This window comes from Budorcas taxicolor, chromosome 21 (assembly GCF_023091745.1).
Source record: "Budorcas taxicolor isolate Tak-1 chromosome 21, Takin1.1, whole genome shotgun sequence".
Lineage (NCBI taxonomy): Eukaryota > Metazoa > Chordata > Mammalia > Artiodactyla > Bovidae > Budorcas > Budorcas taxicolor.
The window spans coordinates 35,519,335-35,543,457 of NC_068930.1; the positions used below are offsets into that span (position 1 = coordinate 35,519,335).

A 24,123-nucleotide genomic window follows, 5' to 3' on the forward strand; every position below is an offset into this window, starting at 1 on the left:
ACACATTCGACCCCAGTCTTGTTCCTAGAAGGAGCTGTGCTATTCGAGTGGGGAAAAGAATGAGGGAGTCCGTGTCAAATTACACCCTCGCCCCAAATGCAAGTCAAGGCTGGGGTCTGGATCTGGCGAGGGTCCTCGGATTCTGCGTTCTGGTGCTATCCACCTAACGCTCCAACTCGAAGAAGTTTTCCGCAGGCAGACGGGTGGGGAACGTCTAAATAGAGTTTACCCAAACCCTTAACCTCTCTCTCTAGCTTGGACCCTGAGAACAAAGGCGTCTGAGAGAAGAACGCTCACCGCCTGGACGGTGAAAGTCTTGTCCAAACAGACCACCTTCTCCCCAACTCTCCTCACAAGAGGGAGTATTTTTTGCTGTTGTTAATGAAAGAAAGGAGCATTTAAAAGAGACACCTCCGCCCTTTACTCCCCCAGGTATTCATCACCCTGCTCGAGCACGCCTGGGGAGACCGCCCCGCAAGTCTAAGAGGAAGCTAAGAGCTGCGGCGGTCGCGGAGACAGCTCAGCAGTGACGCAAGATCCAGCCGGGATAGCCCGACCCGGGGCCAGAATGAGGATCCTTGTAGGTTTCCGGGGAGGGGGCCGCGCTCCATTGTTCACTCTGGGCCAATCAGGGTTGGCTCATTTCCTTCCAGCCAATCCCCTGTCACTGCCGCCTTCCACCCCACCCCGCCCGTCAGCCCCCAAGTCCCTAACACCTCCCCCGCATACCCCGCGGTTATGGGGAAGCTTCGTGACGCCACAGGTTCCGCCCCCAGCTCCGGCCACGGGCGAGTGCGTGCTGACGTCATGCTGCGTGCGGGCCGGTGCGGAATCGCTCCTTCAACTCCGCGGGGCAGGAGGAGTTAGTTAGCAAGAGCCGAGGCTGGGCGCACGACCCTCGTCCTTCTGCCCCTGGCCGCACGCTTTGCGCACATCTCTTTTCTGCATGGTGGATATTATTTTTCACTATCCTTTTCTAGGTACTATGGGGGATCATTCCAAGAGTAAGTCTTTCTCTGTATATGTGTGTGGTGTGTGTGTGTGCGCTTAATATGCGATATTTCTAATGCAGAAGAATGTTTAGCGGATTCTACAAGTGGCTTCTATTTGACAGAACACTGAGAGAAAAAATCAAAACGAATAGATTTTCCTGCAGGACCGCTTATCCTTTGGAATCCTGTTGTTTTAGTTTATAATTAAACATTCTTTCTCAAGCCTGCTAGGCTGACCTCGGGCTGTGAAATCTGCTTCTGTTTTGCGCTAGGGCAATAGTTTGATTTAGGGATGTGGGTTTTTTTTTTTTGCTTGCTTGTCTTTCGGCCTTTCAAATAAGGAAGATTTCTTTAGCTTAATCTGGGATGTTTAAGCTAAAAAATGTCAAGGAGGATGAACAGAGACTCTGCTAAAAGCTGATGTGTCTGTTGGGATAGGAGGGAGTCGCGGAGAGAGGGAGTGTGCGGACGGAAATGCCGGAACATCACCGTTCAGTATGATGGGGTGGCGTCCGCAGGGCTTAAATGTCTATTTACCCTTTCTTTTCACTTACATCTTAGCTTTTAGTTACAGGAGATATCAATAAAACGCCTGTGTCCAAGTGAATGTAATACCGTAAAAAAAAAAAAACAAACCCAAAACTGAGGAAGGGGTGGGGAGAGACTAAAAGCCTTCACAGATTCAGAAGATTGTGTTTCTTCGTTTTTTTTTTTTTTTTTTTCGTTTACAATTATCTGGACCTTTGCAAAGCCCATTTCCTTTTTATCTTGTGGTCCCAGTTCTTGAAAGAGAGAGCGAGCGGGTTGGGTTGGGGCTGGAGCGGCCTCGGCCGGGGTCCGGGCAGCCAGGCCTGACGCGGGCTCCGCGCCCTTCCCGGCAGAGAAGCCCGGGACGGCCATGTGCGTGGGCTGCGGGAGTCAGATCCACGATCAGTTTATCCTGCGGGTGTCGCCAGACCTCGAGTGGCACGCCGCCTGCCTCAAGTGCGCCGAGTGCAGCCAGTACCTGGACGAGACGTGCACGTGCTTCGTGAGAGACGGGAAGACCTACTGCAAGCGGGACTACGTCAGGTGAGGCCCGCAAGTGTCCGGGCTGCTCCACTGCCCGCTGGGGCCCGGGCTCGAGAATGGCAGGCCGCCTGCATGTCCCCGCCCCGAACGCGCGCCGCCACTCGTCTCCCGGCCTGGGAACCCCCGAGGGCTGGTCCCCGCAGCCACCCTCGCGACCACAAAGCCTCCTGGGCGCGTGTGCCCTGGGCGGGTAGCAGCGCGGCAGGCGAGGCCGGCCACAGGCCCTATGCTGACAACGCCCGTGCCTTGGGCCCGCAGGCTCTTCGGCATCAAGTGCGCCAAGTGCCAGGTGGGCTTCAGCAGCAGCGATCTGGTGATGCGGGCGCGGGACAGCGTGTACCACATCGAATGTTTCCGCTGCTCAGTGTGCAGCCGCCAGCTGCTGCCCGGAGACGAATTCTCGCTGCGGGAGCACGAGCTGCTCTGCCGCGCCGACCACGGCCTCCTGCTCGAGCGCGCGGCGGCCGGCAGCCCGCGCAGCCCCGGCCCACTTCCCGGCGCCCGCGGCCTGCATCTGCCAGGTAAGCCGGCACTGCGCCGCCAGCTCCGGGGTGCAGTGCACATGTGGGTGTGTGTGTTCTTAGACGGGTGCTTGTGCTCGGACGAAAACTTGTCACTGGGGTGTGTTTCCGTTTGCCAGCATTGTGGGGGTTTCTGGGTGAGTGCAGAACTCTGCTTGGAACGTGACGGAGTGTATGTTCGTGTGTGACCGGGAAAATTGCGTGTGGGTAAACGTGAGCCGGGGTTGTGTGTATGAGTGTTCGGAATTGTGGAGATTTGTGTTCTCAGGAATGTGTGGGACACGGTTAGTAGGAGGAGGAGGAAGGTAAATGACACCGGGGCATCTCAAGTGGTGACTCTAAGGACCTTGTACTGGGAATTTCAAGCAGTCTGTGTGTTGCCGGAGAGAAAAGACAGGTTTGCCTGGGGGTATGTGTGTGAGGAATACAGTTCCCAGCCTAGAGCTGGGCTCAGCCAGGCAGAAGTCCACCGGCACAGCTCTGAAGGCTCACCAGCCAACAGGGAGTGAAATGTCTGCGTTTTTCTTTTGAGGCCCAGTCTGATGAACAATGTAGCCAAACGTTTCTTGGTGGGAAAGAAGTGGAAGCCCAGTGGATTCAGGGATAATGGCAAACACCCCAGGGGATGCTCTAGGTCATAATCAGAAGATGGCCAGAGGCTGGTTCTAAGTGTGTGGTGAGCCGGTGGGAATGGTGACTCCAGCTGAGCAGTTACCAGCGAGTAGCCACAGACCTGAAGCGTCAGTCTGCAGACCAGGCTGAGCCTCTGGGCGTTGTGTGCTCCAAGGGATCGAGCTTTTGCTGGCCCTCTCTTTAGTATAGAATGAGGACATAGAGTTAGAAGGGCTGTTTATGAATATTTATCCAGACCTAGAAATGCCTGGAAGGGGATATAATTTGAAACAGTGCGACTTGTATCCAAGGGTAGGTAGACCTGGTTCAGATGGGGGTGTGATGCCAGTGTTGAGTGAACCCTGGTCTCTCCTTTGTTTGTTGAAGGTTTCCGTCCACCGGAATAGGGCCCTAAATAAGTACCTGACTCTACCCAACCTGGGGTTGAGAGAACCCAAGGCCGAGTGAGGAGAGTGCCAGCGGTTGTGGGCCGGCCGGGAGAACGGCCGCAAGGAGATCCTGGGGCCGAAGTCCAAGGGCTGTTAGAAAGGAACTGTTCCAGGCCCGGGAGACCCACTCCTGACCCCAGGCCAGGTCTTAATGACACACGGTCTGGCCCTGTCTGAGCGGCCCCAGAATCAGGGAGACGGTCTCTTCGGGGAGAGGCAGACAGGCCCCCTTGTCCCGATGCAGCGCGGCGCTCGGGCCCCTTCCCCTTCCAGCGTCCCAGGCGCGCCTCCTTCCTCTTCTTCTGAAACTTCGTCTCTTCCGGAGGGCTTCCCTAGTCCCGCGGAACCCTTGCGGGTATTCCGACGGTCCGGTTTAGCGGAGGAGGCACAGCAGGGTGCAGCCACTTCTGTCCTGCACAGGCCTCGCTCGGAGCTCCCAGGCCCTGCTTGCTCTGCGGGGATCGCGGCGGGGAGCCCGGTGGAGGAACTAGGGAAGGGACGAAAGTGCACATCTTTCTCCGGGTAGGGCGAACAGACGGAAAGGGAGAACAGACAACCAGAAAACGAAATGAACTGAAGAAAAGACAACGAGATCGGGCCCCGCGGGGCTCGGCCGCCGCGGGGCGGGGCGCAGGGGGAGTGGGTGGCGGCCGCTGGCTCACCTCTCGCTCCCTCGCAGACCCAGGATCCGGCCGGCAGCCCTCGCTGCGCCCGCACGTGCACAAACAGACCGAGAAGACAACCCGCGTGCGAACCGTGCTGAACGAGAAGCAGCTCCACACTCTGCGGACGTGCTACGCCGCCAACCCGCGGCCCGACGCGCTCATGAAGGAGCAGCTGGTGGAGATGACCGGCCTGAGCCCGCGGGTCATCCGCGTCTGGTTCCAGAACAAGCGGTGCAAGGACAAGAAGAAATCCATCCTCATGAAGCAACTGCAGCAGCAGCAGCACAGCGACAAGACGGTGAGCGTCGGGGAGCTGGCGGTCGTGTCGGGGAGCTGGAGGTCGGGTCGGGGGAGCTTTGGGTTCGCGCGCCGCATCGCTCCCTTTTCTGGGCCGGCTCTCGGGAGATCCAGGGCGGAACTGTTTACTCCAAATAGCGTGTCTTCGTGCTTTCAGAGCGAGGCTTACCTTGGGGTTGGAAGGCACCTTAATTATTGTATCTGAGGTCAGGTCTTCCCCAGCCCCAGCGGTAGATCGGAGTTGGGGTCGGGGGCTCAGTTCGGAGCCCAAGGCAGCCTGGTTTTAAGCTCCAGCATGTAGGGGCGGGTTGTGTCCATCTCAGCGGGACTCAGTTTGAACACTTTCCCTCTGCAAACCCGGAGAGGGGGTGGGAATGCAGCCCTCGCGTTTTGTTCCCTTGCGGTATTGACTTCCAGCACTGACTGGCCCGTGGTGGCTGTTTTGGGGCCCGGGGTGTCTTCCAGTGGAGAAGGCAGGCTCACTCGGCTGCTGCGGACAAGTGCATGCCTCCCCAAACAGTTTCAGGCTCCAAATCATGTGCCAGGGCCTGGGGTCCCGGTCTCAAAGGTGGCGGGAAACGCAAGACCCAACTCTTCTGCCTCCCCTCTTCTGCTTGTTCCGCAGAGTCTCCAGGGACTGACCGGGACGCCCCTGGTGGCAGGCAGCCCCATCCGCCACGAGAGCGCCGTGCAGGGCAGTGCAGTCGAGGTGCAGACGTACCAGCCGCCGTGGAAAGCGCTCAGCGAGTTCGCGCTCCAGAGTGACCTGGATCAACCCGCCTTCCAGCAGCTGGTGAGGACCTGCTCTACCCGCCTGGACGGCTGGGCTCCGGGGGAGGTGGGGTGGATTTAGTCACTTAACCAAGGTGGGAAGGGGTGGGGGGCTTTCAGGGGAACAGGGGCTGGGAGAAGGGGGAGGTTGGTAGCTGTAACCGCAACCCGGCCCATAATTGGTTCTAAACCAGGTCTCCCTGGATTAAAGCACCGGGAGGAGAGGTCGAGGGATTAATCCACCCGTGCCCCCGCCCGCCCTAATACTCCTGCGTGCGCCTGGGGGCCGGGCCGACTTCTCCAAGGGCACGCTCCCACCCGAAGACTTGTCCTAAGGATACCTTAGGGAGCTGGCGGCCCGGGAAAACCAGCTCGGGCACGTCTTCACCCGCTCCTTCCCGGTGTCTCCCATGCCCCAGGTCTCCTTCTCTGAGTCCGGCTCCCTAGGCAACTCCTCCGGCAGCGACGTGACCTCTCTGTCCTCGCAGCTCCCGGACACCCCCAACAGCATGGTGCCGAGTCCCGTGGAGACGTGAGGGGGGGACCCTTCCCGGCCAGCCCGCGGACCTCGCATGCTCCCTGCATGAGACTCACCCATGCTCAGGCCATACCAGCTCCGAAAACTCTCTCGCCTTTGTAACTATGATTGTTGTTATTTAAAGAGAGAAAGGACTGAGAGAGGAGGTCGGGACAGCCAAAATCGCCTGGACGCAACCTGCTTTCACCAGACTGGAGAGCCCCGCTCCGAGGACTTTTATTTTTACAAAACCAGAATTTGGGTTGACTAGCGTTAGCTCTGCCCTCTCCTCTCCCTCGGTCCGCGGCGCCCCCCGTCCACGTACCCACCTGTGCGTGGAGCTCGCGCGGGGTAGGTCCCGCGCCCGCCAAGCCTCGCGCTCGCCCCCGCGGACCATGGCTCCTGCCCCGGCCCGGCCCCGCGCTTCCTGGTGGCTTTGCCCGCTCTCTAGCGGGGAAGAGGACGGGGGCAATCCAAAGGAACAGACACTCAATCCCCCGAAGCGCATGACTGCCGGAAAAAAGTAGAAACGAGACTTTCCTTGAAAATGTTTTAAATTATCAGTCGACGGAGGACAGAGTGTGTGAGCCTTTGCCGAACAAAACGTAAGTTATTGTTATTTATTGTGAGGACAGCCAGTTCATAGTGGGACAAATATTTTGATCTTAATAAAAAAGAAATAATAACCCTATGTGATGCTGCTCCTGTGTGCTGTTGGTGCAGCGGGAGGGCTGGACGAACGCAGGTTGCAGCTTGGAGCTTCTTTCAACGAAAACGACACTCGGCCCAGGGCCCACGGCTCGTGCCCGCGCCTCGCGCACCGCTGGCCCGCGTGCTCCCGCGCCGCCCGGGGGCGGGCCCGGCGGGGATTGGGCGTCGCGAGGGGGGCGGGGCTGGGTGTCTGCGCTCCGTGCGCCCCTTGCGGCCCCGCGAGGCCTCCGAAGCGCTCGAGCGCCCAGGCCCTCCGGAAGCCGGCGCGCCCCCTGCTCGTTCCTCGTCCCTGGCGTTTCGCCGCAGAAGCCCGCGGGGCAACGGGGTGACTGTTCGGCCGGGAAACCTGCGATGATCCAATTGTCGGCTGTTCCGATTGTTGGGGCGAGCGGTTCCGTCTCAACCTTGCCTTAGCTCCCGGAGCCGAACCCAACCTGGAGTTCTTCAAGGTCCTCCGACTCTTTTCGGCCCGGTGCACTCGGGCCCTACATGCGTGCGGTTCTCTTCCCGCGGGTCTGGATACCCGAGCCCCCACATCCAGAACCCTCGCTCGCCTGCCACGCGGGCCCTGCCACCGAGCCACGAGGCTAGCCAGCGGGCCCTGGGGTCGAAAAGGGGGGCCTTAACGGCTCATCCTCGGCGCTGTCCCCAGAGTGGATGCGCGACGTGATCAATCTCGCTGCATTTATTAATTCCCCCGTCTAGACAGAAGAGAAGGCCGGGCGGCGGCTCCTTATCTGAATTTGGCATCACCTGCAAGCGATACACTGAAGGAGCCACAACAAGCCCCCGCTAGGATCGCGGCTGCCAGGGAAAAGAAGTCCACCCAGAACCAGTCTGGCGTGTCGTTGGTTTATTTTCTTTCCAGACCCGAAATGCAGGGGGCGGGAGCTGGCTCGGGTGGGAGGGGGCTGGGAATGGCCCCTGGATATGCCGTGCCCAGGTCACTTGGTGTGACATTTCAAACCCCTGCGACTTGTTTTCTTGAAAACTGGCTTTAGTGATCGCAGGAAATAACCGGGAGATACTGAATCTCTAGCAGGCCCCCGGGCAAGCACAAAAAAACCGGGAGGCTCAGGTTTTACCCTTCACAAATAGTTAACCCTTTGGCAGCCTGGGATAATTCTTTTCCTAAACCAGCCCTCACTTGGACTCAGAAAGCTGCCAGCCTACCAGTGATTGCACTACTCTTGAAGAATCTCTGGCATTGGGTTTCTGTTTCCTTGTCCTACCAAGTTAAAAGATCCCAAAGGTATATCCTTTGTCCAGGAATTGTTTTGAAAGAGGGCAACGCCCTTACTATTGTTGCCATCTTAGCTCAGGTAGGGCCTGGTAAGGAAAAATGTGTCGGAGGGGGCATCTTTGGTCTTTGGACACAGAAGTCGATGCCTGCTGTTAAAAAGCCATGGGCTGCTTGGATGGCCAGAGGCCACTGTAGGTGTTTCAGCTGAGCTGATGGCGGAATTCTGAAAGCGAATTTCTCCCCTTCCCCCGCCCCCCCCCCATTAGTAAGGGGAGGCTAGCAGCAAAGCTGGCAATTACTGAAAGAAAATGGGAGGAGGTGGGAAAATTGGGCCACATTTATATTTTACTTCCTGAAAGTCAAGGTGATGCTAGCACAGACGTTAAAGAGACTATTCTTCTTCAGGATTTAGGAAATGGTGCTGCAAACTTAGAGATAAAGGAAGAGATATTTAGGGTTAATGAGGACCAGCTTTACCTCTCAAGTGCCCAGAAACGGTTTTAATAATCAGAGTTAGAGACTTTGAGGGTTTGTTCCCTTAACTTAAATTCTTCCCTCCCAAACAGAAATACAGATATTTCCTTTTACCTTCTGGTTGACCACTGAAAATTTTGATTGATCCAGAATATTGGGTTTTGTCTTTTTTAAAAAGGAAATAACAGGTTCTTGAATTTGAAAATTTTCATTATGGTTGTTAATTAGCTTTGAATTTTTGCTTTTGACAGATTGCAGTATTTTAATGCTACAGATGGAAACATCTGCCTATCTAATTACAGTCACTTCTTCCTTGCCATCCATAGATCAATCTAATTCCTTTTTGGATATTTTTATGAGTGTGTCTGTTTTTGAATATTCGGAAATTATTCTGATCGAAGTGGTTACTGTGTATTTAGGATACCTGTAGCTATGTGTTGATGTTGTTTAGTTGCTAAGTTGCATATGACTGACCCCGAGGACTATGTAGCATACCAGGCTCCTCTGTCCATGGGATTCTCCAGGCAAGAACACTGTGTGGGTAGCCATTTCCTTCTCCAGGGGATCTTTCAGACCCAGGGATCGAATCTGAGTCTCCTGCATTGGCAGGCAGATTCTTTGCCACTGAGACACCTGGGAAGCCCCGTATCTGTGTGTACTGCGGCATAAAACATTAGAAGCTCTTCTGCTGTAGATTGTTGCTAGCCACCCAAAGGGGCACATCGTTTTGTGTGGGTTTCCAAGAGGAGAGTTTGACTCTAAAGCCTTATGATGGTCCCTGGTGAGGTGTCAGATCTATGGTTGGTTAGGTACATTAATAAATATCAATTTTACTGGCTCCCAGGTCATCTTTAAACATCTTCTGTAATACAGTAGGGATTTCCTTGTAAATTAAATTACCTGTAACAATTACAAGTGTATTTTATGCTTACTGAACTTTTAAAGTGAGATACCCAGTTGTGTAGTAAAAAAGTCAGTTCAATAAAAGAGGCCATAAGGTGGGAAATGGGAGTTAGTTATTTAAGTAGATTCACCTTAGAATAAGATTTTCTCAGCAGATTTATCTAATAATTTGAGTAGCTCTATGTAATTGAAGCAGGAAAGAGATTCCCAGAGATGGAGAAGTTTATGGCTACCCTACCACAAAATTTAATACATATTGAAAGGCTACACAGTTCTGGGAAATTCAGAGTCCCTGTGGCAGTATTCCCAACGAACTTTAATTTTTAATGAGTTTTGTAACAGAAATCAGCCTTTCAGTTTTGAATATGAAATAGCTTTAAAGCTTAGTTTTGTCAGAGCTGCAAAGACTAGGTTTAAGTAAGAGATTGTCTAAGATTGTTCTCTTAAAAAATGTGAGATTCTGCCACTGCTGTCTGGGGGAGGGCATAAGCTGTCACACATTTAGTTAGCTGTGTTTTCCCATACAAGTATTCACCAAAGAGAGCAAGGGAATTTGCTTGAATAGCAGCATGCTAGAGATGGGAAACAATGAATGAATAATAAACTATATGCAGCAGAGTCCCAATGGACTTGTGATAAAAGCAGGAAATTCAGAGTTTATTAAGCTGATGTAGGGAAGATTAGAGGCTTTTAAATATGGGTCTGATTGATGTAAAGGTAAACTTTCCTCAAGATACTGGCATTCAGTGCAATAAGGAGGATTGTGTGACCAATTACAGGCTAGCACCTTGTTGATGGAGACTGTGCATGGAAGATGCTGATAAATGGAGTCAGGCTGAGAGCAGTAATAGGAGCGAAAAAGGGCACAGAGAAATACTCCATTGGGAACCAGATGTGGAGTGCTGTGGGGGAGTGGTTCAATTTGTAAAGCAAGTTTGGCGCCTCGCAGAAATCACGCCAGAAAGGCTAGAGTGCTAGGTAAGTCCATCTTTTGCATCGGGGCACCGCCCGATCGATAAGGTCAAGGGCTCGTGAGAGAGTGGGTCAGGGAGTGAGCGGAGGGGCAGGAGTTGAGAAAGGCAGAGAGCTTCCTCAGTGGGAAACAGGATCTTTAAGGTGGGGGTATCATATGGAAGGCGGGAGACCTCTGGGTTCCGGGTGTGGGAGCAGGGAGATAGAAGTGGAAGAAGAGGGGTAGTGAGGAGTAATCCCTTCCCAGAGTATTGAGACCCAAGAATTCAGAAAGCTTGGCAAGGAGCTCTGGAAGAACTGGCCCAGGTGGCTTCCTTCCTGGGGAAGGAAGGAAGGAAAAATGGTAGAGGAGGCGAGTTCCGGACCTAGGTTCAGGGTTCGAGGCTCACAGCGCCCCCGACTGCCTAGAGCGAGAGAGAGTCTCTGGAACTCGGCAGGAAGCCGCGGGCCCGAGATCGTGCTGGGCTTCGGAAGGACTAGCCGCGTACAGCTCCGGGCCAGCGAGCTGCAGCCGAGAGCGGGAAGTTCGGTTTGGCAACGGCGTTGCGCATTCAAATGCCGCTGCTCTCGGGCCTCGGGCGGCCAATTCTTGAGCTTTAAGGCCCGGGCGCAATGGTTACCTACGCTCCGGCTGGGCCCAGTCGCATCGTCAGCTTCACAGGCTGGACCCAGCCGAGGCCTTTCGCTTCGGCCCAGCGGGCCCACCTGTGACCCCTGAGCCTCGGGGGACCGGGGACCGGGCCCCCGCCCCCAGGAGAACGCCAGTGGGTGGCACTCGTCCCCGTAGATTGGAGCAAGATGTGCCTGCGCTCACCTGCGCGCTGTTCTTTCCCCATCCCGGGAGAGTTTAGAAGTCGTAAAACCCAGGGGAGTTAGAGCTTCAATCATTCTGGCCCGGCGGAGCGCGCAATAATAAAGTAGGGAACTTGAGACCTCCAGAAACCGCGCGGGTCGGGAGTCACCCCCCGAGGAGCCCCCGGGCCCGATCCTCGCAGGCTCCCCAGCCGGGTGGGGCCGGGGTTTGTCTCAATCAAACCTCCTCCCCTCCCGGACCGGGGGGTGGGGGGCGGGGGGAGAGCGGGGCGGACCAAATGAGACCATTCAATTAAATGTTTAATTGCGAATTCTGGTATGGTTTCTGGAAGGTTAATCACAGCTGTCTCAATTACTTATGGCTTTTTGGCAAATTTCCGACCAGATAAGCATATTTCTATTGTGAAGCGTCTTGTAGGAAATCTTATAAATATTTGATTATTCATTTCAGCTACAAGGATTCTGTATCCACGCCCCAAGATGCGGGGAAAAGCGGAATTTGGGAACGCCTCCCCTGGATGGGGCGCCCCAGGCGGCGGCGGGTCGCTCAAGAAGCCGGCCGCCAGTACCTGGCTCCCAGGCCCTCTGGCCACAGAGGAGCCCCGGGCCGCCAGCCGGAGGGGAGGTGCGGGCGCCAGGGCCGAGCCCACTGGGCTTCCCGGTGTGCGGCGCTCCGCCCGGCCGCGGCTCGAGGTGCTTCTACGCGCGCCGCGGCGAGGGCCCCGGGCCCTGGGTCTGGCGCCCCGGTCCGAGTCACCGCCAAGCCCTGGGAGCGGGCTCCGCCGGAGCGCGAGGGGTTTTCCCCGCCCCGAGCCCCGAGCCCAGCCGGGCCCCGCAGCCCGAGCGCGCGGAAGACCCCGGGGGCCGGGCGGTAGGAGCACAGAACGCACAGGGATTGCGTTTGCTTTCTTTCTCTTTCGTTTGAAATTGGACCTCTTTATTTTCTATTTGCAAAGAAGTAAAAACAGCATACACATAACTCGACAGCCTTGGGAGGATCCAAAAGTAAGTGTCCTGAACAAGAGGTAAGTTTGCTTTTAACAATCCGGTGTAACTTCTGTATTTTCCGTCCCCTCTGCCCCCAGTCTTGAATCTTATAGTATTAATACCAATCCCCCCCCCATCAGATCTTTTTTCTTGCTAATGTTTGATCCTTATCTGACAGAAATAATTCCCAGTGTCACTCAGTGAACGGCTTAGCACTGACCGTCGGCTTAAGGTGGAGAAACGATGAGAACAAGATATGGAAAGGTCAACATCTCCTGGCAGACACTCCTCCCGTTCAGCTGTGACCCATGCACAGGAGTGAAAACGTCTATTCAGGACCTTTGTGACCATCTGTTTTATTTTTACTTCGGCTTCATTGCAGTTATTTGAGAAAATACTTTAGAGTGGTTCACTATGTTTGATCTTTTTAGGACCCCTAATTTTTATTTTGGAGAATTTCAATTCAGCAATCCTATTTCTATAGGAGACTCTCGGTATTGGCTGCTGGGAAAGTTTAGGCAGACGAATACAATGCTCTGAGTTAATTTCAGATAGCTGCTAGAACATATTATGTAATTAGAATGTAAAACTGTTACAAACATCTTCTACTCAAACCTAATAAGGGAAATTTAAAGCAGGTTAACTTTTAGTAAGTCTTTAAGATACTTCCAGAGTTGGAATTAGTTTTTCTTTCAAATCTGCATTGCCTTCACAAGAAAAGTCACCACTGCAAACAGAATAAGTTATTTTATTACAAGAACAAAACAGACTGGCTAACTTTTTGTCTAATGTCACCCATATTACAAATGCAAAGTATATATTATCATAGAATGTAAGTTACCAAACTCCAAACTATTGTGCATAAATGAAATAAACTCACAGAATTAGAAAGAACATTAAAGTATCTACAGTCTTTATAAATAGTGTAAAGTATATACCATATCTACAGAGTATAAACATGTGAAAATGAACTTCTTAAGGAGTAGTTACAATGTTTTGAACAATTTAAAATATTAATGAGTGTACTCAAATACACAACCAACCAAAACCTTTATTTTTTCTCTTTTTTTAAGAAAAACTGTCGAGCTTCTTCCCAGGCCTGCTGAGGAAATCTGTTAGCCAGTTCAAGATAGTCTTGGGAACCAAGGCATTTTCCTGAGAGGGGAAAAAAGAAGAGAATAGTAAACAAGTTAAAGTCTTCAACATTTAAGAAATGAAAATTACTTTGATATCTGAGTCCAAAATGGAGACATACATTTCAAATAAACCACGATGCAAATTTCAGTAAAGGTAACTCATCTATATCTGCAGTATGAAATATATAATATATATTTTAATTATAATCTATTTCATGCTTCTAAGCTACTCAGACATTAACCTCTAGGTTACCTCTAAACTATTATGAAAAACACCATTTTTGGACTCTGGAGTAAGAAAATAGGGAAAATAAGAATGGTGAACAAAATGAGTTGCGTATTCCATCTTTATGTTAGCCTGGAAAGGCTGTATCTGTACATAAACTTGATGGTTGTTTTCTGACAGTTACGTATTCCATCCTTAAGTTAGCGTGGAAAGGCTATATCTGTACATAAACTTGATGGTTGTTTTCTAAAATAGTCCATTTGATCTGAAACATGATTTTAGTTTAAACATAACTTTAAAAAATGCTCAAATCTGGCATTCAGTTGCCCAACAAAGCAGAGGGAACTATCAGGCACTTTACTGGCTACTGAAACAAACAGTTTCCTGGCCAGCAGTGAGGATTTGGAAACCCAGATTCTTCCTTAGCAATAAGAATGTGGTGTGTCAGGAGCCGCTTCATATTAGAATTTAGAGGTTCACCTGGGCAACGAACTCAAAACATCTTGAAACATTTTATGGGGACATTCTAAGCAATAGGGGAATAGATGTCCAGGTGCAGACTAGCAACAGTGTGGCATCATCATTTTTTAAAATCAGGTAAGCATATTATGAGCTGTCACCAGTATAGAGATGACTTTTCTAAGCAAAGTAGAGGACAGTTCCCCATTTACTGTTTTGAAGATTAATCCCATAGTAATTGGGGAAAGCATGAAAGTCAGAGAAGATGATCCTTTGGAAAAGAGAGGTTGAAACTAAGCAGATAGAGGCAGCCCTGGGACATGCCTGACAGATAGGCAGCAAATGGTGACTCATCCTTATGTCAGGAGGAAAAGGAAGAAAAAGAATGTCTATACTTCTTACTGGCCAAGAAAAACAAACAAACCCAAAAAACTGCTGTACAATTAAAAATAAATACAGTAGAAGATTTCTCTAGGCATTTTCAAAATTTAAACCATTGTTTTTAAGATATAGAAACAAATTACGATTACAAATTATGATTTTTTTCCTAGCCTCCAACAACTTAAAAAAAAGGCTGTGACTGAGTCAGGGCAGAAGTGAACTTGCACACTAATTCTGACTTAGGCAAATGATGCCAACTATGATGGTGACTTGAATTTCTAAAAAGGGGCATGGCTTTCTGTTTACTTGTGAGTGTCTGAGCCAATAAAACATGACATTTTCTCATGATACTGTTACAGTTTTAGTTACATTCTCATTTACATACTTTTCAGCACCTGTCCATTGTAAAGAACTGTGAGACACACATACACCCCCTGCCTAGGGTGACCTCCTCCTCCCCCACAGTGAGGGCTACTGAGTGGGTGCCCCAGAGGATCTTGCTGGGACTAGACCTCTGGCCACTTTAAAGACTATCAAACTAATGGAAGAATTGGGGAAAATCTGGATGAAGGTCTCATTAATCAGAGATGCTGACATGACAGTCAGACAAAGAGCAACTTGCACTTCTCAATTACAGTGTGGGTAGCAGAATATTTAAAAAAGTAAAAATTCACTTGAAAATTCTACATCTCAGCTCTGATCACAGGACTCACCTCAGCAGAAATGCTACAGGGAAAAACACCTTTTTTGTAAATCTTTTGGCCCCTGAACTGTGCTCTTTCTTCATGTAAAACAATTTTACAATTTTTATTTTAAATAAAAAATTCAAGTGCTTGAATTTTACGGGAACATATGGGCTACTATCAATGACAATTTTATTCTGAACACTGGTAGGGAACTAAATGTATGTAATTTCAGCATTTATATGAGTAATGTAGGCCAATATTAATGATCTGATTGTCTCTTCTATTACAAGGTAGCTCTTTAGTAATTATTCACCATTTATTATAACTTGCATGAGGTGAGTATAAATTATATAAAGATGTTTTGTGCTTTTCTTTTTTCCATGGATTTCTCTGTATATTCTGATACACTCATGTTTGATGACAAAATCAATTTCTTTATTCTCTGAAATATACTTTGTATCTGAACTTCAAATATTTTAGGTGATGAAATAAATTGATTTCTTGACAGTTGCAAAGGGTGGAGTGAGAAATGTCCAGCTAACAAACACATGACATTTAATTTCAAAAGAGACATACCTTTGGGCTGATAAGACTGGTTATCTGCCTGACCTGAAGTCTGTGCAAAATCCTGTGTGAAACGAGAAAAGTGTTTTTATATCAATGCTATGAACAGAGAACTTTGCTGAGAGTGGCTTTAAAAATGCCTCTGAATTCTGAGATAACTATTTTTACCGTGAATACTTTGGAGCCCAAATATAAAAGCTTAAGAAACTGATGTTATGTAATTCAGGTTCTCATATTTATATCAAATAATGATGACTCAAATCTAAGTATCGCCAACAGCCAGGTTGTTGCCTGCTGTCGAAAGTATAACTTTGTTTTATATCTAACAAACTGAATTCTTTAGTCAAATACTGTCTTAAAATACTGACAGACTTTTAACATTAAACAAAACCCACAAGTATAAAAGCCCTTAGGTATTCCGTAGCTAAAGTTTTAAATTGAAGTATAACTGACGCACACTATCACATTAGTCTCAGGTGTGCGGCTCAGTGATTCCACAGTCATCTACATTTTAGAATGGTCACCATGATATGTCTAGTTATCAGCTGTCACCGTACAATGTTATTATTTGCTGACTGTATTCCCTGCGCTGTACGTTAAGTTCCTATGACATTGATTTTATAGCTGGAAGTCTGTACCTCTTAATTCCCTTCATGTGTTTTGCCCACCTCCCCATCCCACTTTCCAAACCACCAGTGCTCAGTATTTATGAGTTTGTTTCTGTTTTGCTATGTTTGTCTCATTTTTTGGATTTCATATATAAGTGAAATCACATGGTAAAAATTGTCTTTCTCTGACTTCTTTCATGTAGTATAATATTCTTTAGGTCCATCCATTCTGTAGCTAAATCTTAAAGTCCAGCAATTTTACTCTTCAGTGGAACATGAAAAAGGTCATCTATAATACGTGAAATTTCAGGAACCTAGGACAAACTGCTAGCTCTTATTTTTAATATTTTCTAGTGACTACTAATAATCTAACACAGGGGACCTTGAAGAATCATTATATAAACGAAAGTCCAATGTACTTTCATTCTCTTGAGCACAATAATTTATAGAAAAAAACCAAACTTGTTTTTAACATCCTATCCCAAATAAGCATTATAAGAAATTTCCACAGTTATTTATAAAATCTGTGCTAAAATATATGGTTAATGTGTTAAATTTATATTAAATTATATTTAATTGTGTATTAACTATAATGGAGAGGAGTCAAATTAGAAGTACTCTGAGATCAACACCAGATGAAAATACTATATATGATCCTTACTTTAGATTCTGATACCATTTATATTTTTATAAATTGTTTTCCAAGCAGTTGAAAAAAATGTAAGGGACTAAGATGGTATAGCTACAAAATTGTCTTTGCTCGATACTCACTGTCTTGGTTGAGGCCTCTTTGCATAGGCCGCAAAAAGCTGCATGTCATCTCTCTGGAGGTCCCTGTCCCCCTTTCCCTTCTTGCCTTACTTTTCTCCACAGCATTTAACACAATCTGACATGCTATTTATTTTGCTCATTTATTTGTTTTTTGTTTGACTCCCCCGACTCTAAATTTCAAGGCAGGAATTTGTATCTGTGTTGCTCGCTGCTGTATTTCCAGTGCCTGGAGCAGTGCTCAGCACACCAGAGGCACTAAATATTTACCTGTGGAATGAAAGAATGAATTTTAAGATCATGGTCTTAAAATTCTCTATAATGTATTTCCTGTTTAATCCTAAGGCTGTAAGAATATATGAAGAATCCTATACGTTGATATGATGGTTATATAAAACTTCGTTAAGATTTTAATTATTAACTATAATATTTTTTTGAATATATATACCCTACCTATAAATCAGAATATTTTTGAAAATTTTTTTGGGAAACTGGAATCTAGACTCAAAAAGAAGCTGAAAACAAAACATTTCTAAGCATAACTGATCCAGTGTGTTTATTAGCTGATCATCTAATAGAGGATAGTTTAAGAAATGTAAAACCACTTCTAAGGTGAAGAAAGCTTGGGGGATCCTTTAGCCATCCTAACCAGGTGGGCACTGTTACGCCCTTTCAAAAGTGATACATGTATATTAGCCAGAATAAGGAACAATAACAATACAAAGTTCTGCTTTCTGTTTCATTATTATTATGAACAGAAAACACTGCCTATTAAGCATATGTACGTCATGGAACAAGAACGTATTGGCTTTAGGGTACAACATTTGAAAAAAGAATGGAAGATTTTCAGCAAATAATGTCATTGTGTAATGACAGAAAAGAAATAACAGGATTAGCTATTAGCTAATGTTAAAGAATAACCAAATTGATTCTCTATTGTCAGTTGACTGGGTTAATTTAGATGTGGAAATACTGCTTTGCTACAGTACTGATTCTGATTCGAGTCCTACAGAATTTCACCGGATAAGAAAAATATAAGGCCATAATTAAAAGTTTTAGATTTAAGAAAAAGCAACAAAATGTTTTTTTCTTATATACACACTGACTGTGTGTATATACATATGAATATTTATTTAAAAATTTACAAATAAATTGCAGTTTTACTCTTTCTTCAGCAGTCATTATCTATTCCCTATAAATAGACAAAAAGCAAGATGAAGTAACAGTTAAAGCCTTAAAGAAGTCTTTTAAAAACATTTCCTTAGTATAGGCTTAACTGGAAAAATACCTTTTTCTTGAAATCCTTCAAACAGAAATTATATACAATACTCAAATCCCAGTTTTACTATCACGACAGTCAAACACATAAATAGGTGAAATTTTGGGGTGGTGTGGATGGCAGGGGTAAACAGCTGGTTCACTTTTATTTTTCAGTCGCATTAGCTTTCACACAGAGTCAGAGAATTTGGCATAAATATAGAAGGTACCTGAATAAATGTGGCCAGTAGAACACAGCTCATCTCTTGCTCCAGAATGATCTTGTTCTGAAGGTTGTTGTAACAAGCAGCGATAAGTGACGGGAACAGCACTTTGATCAGCCGTGGGTCACTGAAATACTGGAAGGGCAGCTGGCAAAGCTTCTGCAGTACTGTGGGGTGGCGGCCGGACTGCACGATGACCTGCAACAGAGGCAGAACCCCAGGTCAGCTGCCATAGAGCCCTGGCCTGGCCCATGTCCCGCTTCCTCAGCCAGCAGTACCAGTAAGAATCACAGAAAACGTGCTGAAGAAGTGTAAGGAGGGAAAAAAAAAATACTCCTAACTCCTTATCAGAGCTTAATTTAAGTGATATTTGAAAGGAGCAGAAAAGAAAGAAATCTCATTTCCTAACTTAAGGAAAAGCTGCCAAAAGTTCTACATCCATTTAAAAATTCTTATAATCCATGAGGAACCATGGATTCATCATGGAGAGAGGATGCCCACGAAATGGATTCAGGATACGCACTACTCTAACAGTGCCTCACCCTTCACTCTTCCCCTTAAAGCAAAATAGCCATATTCCTTAAAACCTACCAAGAGCTCACTCAGGAGAACGGTACCCTCTCCTATACCCTCCCACTGCAGTCTTCCCCTACCCTAGCTCATGGAATATACTGAACACAGATCAATTTATTCCATACGCAGAGAAGCCCCTGGAAAGAAAAAGAGGGTTTGTTAGGGGAATGGGAACAGTTTCACCCAAAAAAAAAAAAAAGCTCCAAAAGTTCCTTCCTCCAATCCATACTGCTTATCTGTGTTTCCATCAGTGCCATTGAGTCTAAAAGGAGAATTGTTTAGATAAACGAGACTGTTGTCCTGAAGCAGTCTAGGTTTACAACTGTGTACATTTTAAGAAATGGGGCAAGGCAATTAATGGGCTTGCAAGGAAGCCCTCCGAACTTACTCCCTAGGCCTATATGATAAACTAAGAAATGTCAAAATCAGATCTGTTTCAAGTAACCTTGATTAGACTGTTCTAATATAAAAGAGCTGGGTGACCCGAAGCCCCATTTCTTGGTATAGGAAGAAGCTCACGGAAGGTTAGGAACACTGTAAAATCTAAGGTCAAGACTGTAAATTGTACTTGGAAAAACACAATTTTACAGGTACACACCCAGACAGGACTGCATTCAAATTAAAACCAGAAGGACAGAATGAAACAGCAGAGGCAGGAGAAACATAAATTATAGGGATTTACAAGTTTTCAAAGTACTTTTAACAATACTTTAAGAACATACTCTCAGATGATAATGCAGTTTGGTTTAAGAACAAAATCAACAAAGTAATAGTTCACATATTTTAGTTCAATAGCTGAAATGACATCAAAAACCTTTAGAGAATGTTGATAGTGACTTGTTAATACCTTCAAATCCAGCAGGAATTTTAAAGACTTGCAGTGTGACAATTCAGCACATGGCTATGGGCTGCCATCCCTGACACTGGCTGAGAAAAATGTGCCCCTATCATCCACTTTATTGATAAAGCATTTACTTAAATCTTTATTTTAATTATTAGCTACAAATTTTGTCGCACAGCCAAATGATCATCACTTTAGAATTTATAATGATACCATTATTAGAAGCCTCTTTTCCCCCCTTTGGACAAAAATTAAGAACAAGTTTTTTCTTTGGAACTTCACTGTTAAAATGCTATTACTGGAAGCCTCACTAATTGAAAAGATATTAAACTGGACAGTCTGGCTGGCACAGGCACAATGCTAAACTCAAAGATGGCGACTCCTGGTTCCTGGTAAATCAGCACAGAACATGCGCGCTTAACTGTAGCTTATTCCACCTGGACTCCTGACCCTCGCTGGGGACCGGGGGCGTCAGTCCCCTCTGGGAACAGAGCTGGCTGTGAGTTGCCTGTTGAAACAGTGAGTTTACAGAGGTCACCAGCAGGGTAGTGAGATGACCTGTCAGAGGCCACTATCTTTAAGTTCCTGACTGCGGAAGACACGAATGGAGGTCGGCAGTTTGGGTGCCTGGGGGTAAGGAGCTCTACCTACAGGACCGCCCGTGACCGGACTTAGCCAGATTACAGGCAAGGGGTCCGCGAGGGGTGCTGCGAGCATCCCCCTGGCTTGGCAGTGAGCCAGAGGAGGACATCTAGTTAGCACTGTCCCTCAAACCACATTCCAGACGTTGCGGGGAGACAGCACTAGGAGAGCCTGGAAGGGGCCACCCCGTAGCCCCGAGGCCCAGAAAGTGAGACCGCTCCTGGATAACGCAGGCAGGCTCGGGGCGCAGAGGAGCGGCATGATGTCAGGAGCACAGATGAACAGTCAGCTGAATCAGGTCAGGTACTTCCTGTAGGCGCAGGGAGGCAAGGCTGGGGATGCAAACAGCCTGACCTCAATGCTCAGGGCCTTGGGGACGAGGAGAGAGTTGCCTGAGAGGCTTTGGACAGGTCAGGGGATGAAGGCAGGACTTCATTTTATTTCATCTAGTCACTCAGTCCCAGGCCTTAGCGGGGAGTCAAATGTCACTTGGGACTGCTTAAGTTGTCCAAAATCAGTAGAAAGTCAATAGGGAGCCATCACAGGACAGGAACGTCTTGCTGAATGAAACATACGTAAGAGAAATCTCCTACCATATGATGTAAGTATGTCTCTCTATATGCCTTCCTCGTGGAGTTGCAACTAAATCAGTAACTCATCTGTCACCTGTGTCCGGACAAAGGCCTAAGGTGGCACCACCCTGAGCCTGGCCAGGCCACCTGCCCCTTCCTTCAGGGCACACAGGTCAACACAAACATTAAAGAGTATTTTCACAGAGCCTCGTTTCTGAGCACTGAACCAAGGAATGATGTGACCTGCCTGTAGATTTCTTTAGTGGCCATAGTCATCAGACAACAGCTGGGGAGCTGGTGTGGCCCCAGTAGTAATGAGAAACCTCCTCTCAACCGTTTTGTCCATTTTCATGATACAAACTAGGACTCCAAGGAAACCAAGAGAATTTCCAGCAACCTCAGATTGGAAAGGACTTCCCTGGTGGCTCAGACGGTAAAGTGTCTGCCTACAATGTGGGAGACCCGGGTTCAATCCCTGGGTCGGGAAGATCTCCTGGTGAAGGAAATGGCACCCCACTCCAGTATTCTTGCCTGGAAAATCCCATGGATGGGGGAGCCTGGTAGACTACAGTCCATGGGGTTGCAAAGAGTCGGACACGACTGAGCGACTTCACTTTCACTTTCAGATCAAAAGCGACTGAAACTGAACTTGCCGCTTGCTCTTGGGTGTGATTCTAAAATACATACTAACCACAGAGCTAGGAGATCTGAGTTCTGGCCTTTACTCTAGTCACCAACTAGTTGTATGACCTAGGCAAACTGTTCAGTTGTTTGGGGTTTTAATTTTTTTTTAAGTATACTTTTCAATGAAGCAGAACACATATCCCCTTTAAGTTAAAAGCCTGATTTTTCACAAAGTTAACATAACATGTTAGTGTTAGTTGCTCAGTCGTGCCTGACTCTTTGTGAGCCCATGGACTATAGTTTGCCAGACTCCTCTGCCCATGAAATTTTCTAGGCAAGAATACTAGAGGCTGTTCTCCAGGGGATCTTCCCGACCCAGGGATTGAACCCATGTCTCCTGAATTGCAGGCAGATTCTTTACTGTCTGAGCCACTAACACTCAAATAAAGAAAATGAACATGACCAAGAGTTCTGGGTCTTTAATATACTCTTTCTCACTGAGAATTAGATTCCCGCATTTTGAATTTAAGACAAGTCACACTGAAACTACTTGACTGTATCAGAACATGAGAGACCACTGCAAGGCTTTCTTGGGCCTGTTCTTGGTCATCCTCTGGAGAGAATTCTCCTTTGGGCTTCTAAGCGAAGGCCAGCAGTAGTAGTTCCATGGTCACTGAAGAAAGGCACCTTTTACCTGTGTGCCCTGGCACTCACCACCTTTTTCCTTCACTGGCAAGGGTTTGGGAGAAGGAATAGGGAGAGGGTAAGAGAGGAAGTGGGCGAGAGACCCTCACTTCCTTTTCTTTTTGGAACTATCAACAATTCTGGGAAGGGGCTTTAGAAAAAGGAAAGTTGCATGCTGCCAACGTGCGCTATAGCCTTGGAAAGAGGGCCAGGAGGATCTGAATACCGGCACTAAAAAGGCATCTGGGAAAAAATAAAAGAATCTGGAGTAGACAAGTGGGACATGTTGATTCTTTCATCTGCTGATCCCTGGACACCCACTAAACTTTCTGGTTCCAATCTTTGTACTTCCTACCAAGTGAAGTATAACTGGGTGCCCCAATTGAGGAAGCCAGAAAAGAGCTCTAAATTCAGTAGCCATTTACTGAATGCCTCCTGTGCCAAATGCTGAAGGGGACATGCAGAGGAGTCAAGCCTCACCTCTCAGGGAGATAAGGTATGTCCACAAAGGACAATAATACAAAGGAGCCTGGGTCATCAGAGAGGGAAGGATCAGGTCCTGGGGGATCCCATGGGAGGGAGAGATTACTCCTCACTAAGGTGAGGAAGGCTGAACTGAGCAGCTGGGTTGGACCTTCGAGGTTAGATCAGATCTGAGCACCTAGAATTTTAGGTGGAGGAACTTCACGTGGAGAGAAGAAACAACCTCGATTCAGGGCCAGCCTGTCTTCGTCTTCTCAGGCTGCCATCACAGACTGCCCTAGACTAGTTGGCTTAACTGACAGAAATTTATCTCCGCACGGTCCAGAAGCCTGGCAGTCTGAGGTCAGAGTGCTGCATGGCTAGGCTCTGGTGGGGCGCTCTTCTTGGTTTGCGTGCTGACACCTCACTGTGTCCTCGTGTGGCCTGTCCTTAGTGAGTGTGCATGAGGCCACCAATCCTATCACGTTAGGACCCACCCTCGTGACCTCATTTGACCTTCATTAACTCTTTAAAGTCCTATCTCCAAGGACAATCACACTGGGGTTTAGGGCTCAACATATGAATTTTTGGGGAATACAATTCAATCCGCAGCTCAGGTCCGATTCCTCGTCACCCCTGCCCAGCATGAAGTTTCATTAGCAGGCTTTCCTCACTAACCAGGTGTATTTTACAAGTGCCTGGGCCAGTTGTCTCTCAGGTCACAAGCATGAATCTGCAGGCTCAAGGGAGCTTGGTGTTAAGTAGCCCTGGCTCTGGTCAGTTAACTGGTTTGAGCCACAGTGTTCTTTCAATGAAACGGAGGCGGATGGCAGCTTTCAGCGTTTACATGAATGAGGATCAAACAAAACAAAAACAGTGTCTGTGATCACAATGTAAAAGGCAATGTCAGTAGGAGCCTTCGGTTAGCTCACCAGTTCTGCTGCTCTGAGTCTCCTCCTGCCGGATCTGGCTTCCCTACACTCGCAGAATCAGAAGTCCCCTCCCAGTGTGTGAGGCCTAACGAGTGCTTTCTGTCATCCCGCCCCCGCCTCTCCTAAGGGGTGCTCATCAGAACAGGGCGCCTGGCAACAGCGGGCCCTGCTCTGGCTAGGGCTCATCAGCAAGCTTCATGCCACCTGGGAAGCCATGCCACGGCCTCTCCTTGGCCCTGCCTCCACAGGAGAGAGCTGTGCAAACAGGCGGGGGATGCCAGCCAGGATCTTGCGGTGGCGGGGTAGGAAGTGCATTCTGACAGCTCTGAAAAGAATATCCTAGCATAAGCGTGATCCAAGAAACACAGCTAAGTGGTACAGAGAAACAGTCTTAAGCTTAGTCCGTGTGTGTGTGTTGGGGCTGTTGTGCCAGATCTGTCAATCTGAAAACAGAGCAAGAAGGGCCAGAGCTGGTAAGGCTGGTGT

General features: G+C 48.0%; 2 protein-coding genes across 2 annotated transcripts in view; one reads left to right on the forward strand and one right to left on the reverse strand.

Moving 5' to 3' along the window:
• Positions 1-946: 946 nt before the first annotated feature.
• Positions 947-5,914, forward strand: ISL2 (ISL LIM homeobox 2). Its single transcript, XM_052660102.1, has 6 exons — positions 947-1,004; positions 1,874-2,063; positions 2,322-2,584; positions 4,325-4,608; positions 5,233-5,400; positions 5,798-5,914. Exons 1-6 carry the CDS (start codon positions 947-949, stop codon positions 5,912-5,914), a joined length of 1,080 nt encoding a protein of 359 aa, XP_052516062.1.
• A 7,120-nt stretch (positions 5,915-13,034) lies between these two features.
• SCAPER (S-phase cyclin A associated protein in the ER) overlaps positions 13,035-24,123 on the reverse strand; it is a 353,763-nt gene continuing 342,674 nt past the window's right edge. The window contains exons 28-30 of the mRNA XM_052659727.1: positions 18,314-18,505; positions 15,463-15,514; positions 13,035-13,153 (exon numbers count right to left, since the gene is read on the reverse strand). Of these exons, the coding sequence (XP_052515687.1) occupies positions 13,050-13,153; positions 15,463-15,514; positions 18,314-18,505 (348 nt within the window). The 3' untranslated portion in view covers positions 13,035-13,049. The remainder of the gene's footprint in view (positions 13,154-15,462; positions 15,515-18,313; positions 18,506-24,123) is intronic.

Coding starts and splice junctions, on each gene's coding strand:
- ISL2 (XM_052660102.1), top strand. CDS start 947: ATGGTGGATATTATTTTTCACTATCCTTTTCTAGGTACTATGGGGGAT. Junction 1,005..1,873: donor TATGGGGGATCATTCCAAGA/GTAAGTCTTTCT, acceptor CCTTCCCGGCAG/AGAAGCCCGGGACGGCCATG. Junction 5,401..5,797: donor AACCCGCCTTCCAGCAGCTG/GTGAGGACCTGC, acceptor CCCATGCCCCAG/GTCTCCTTCTCTGAGTCCGG.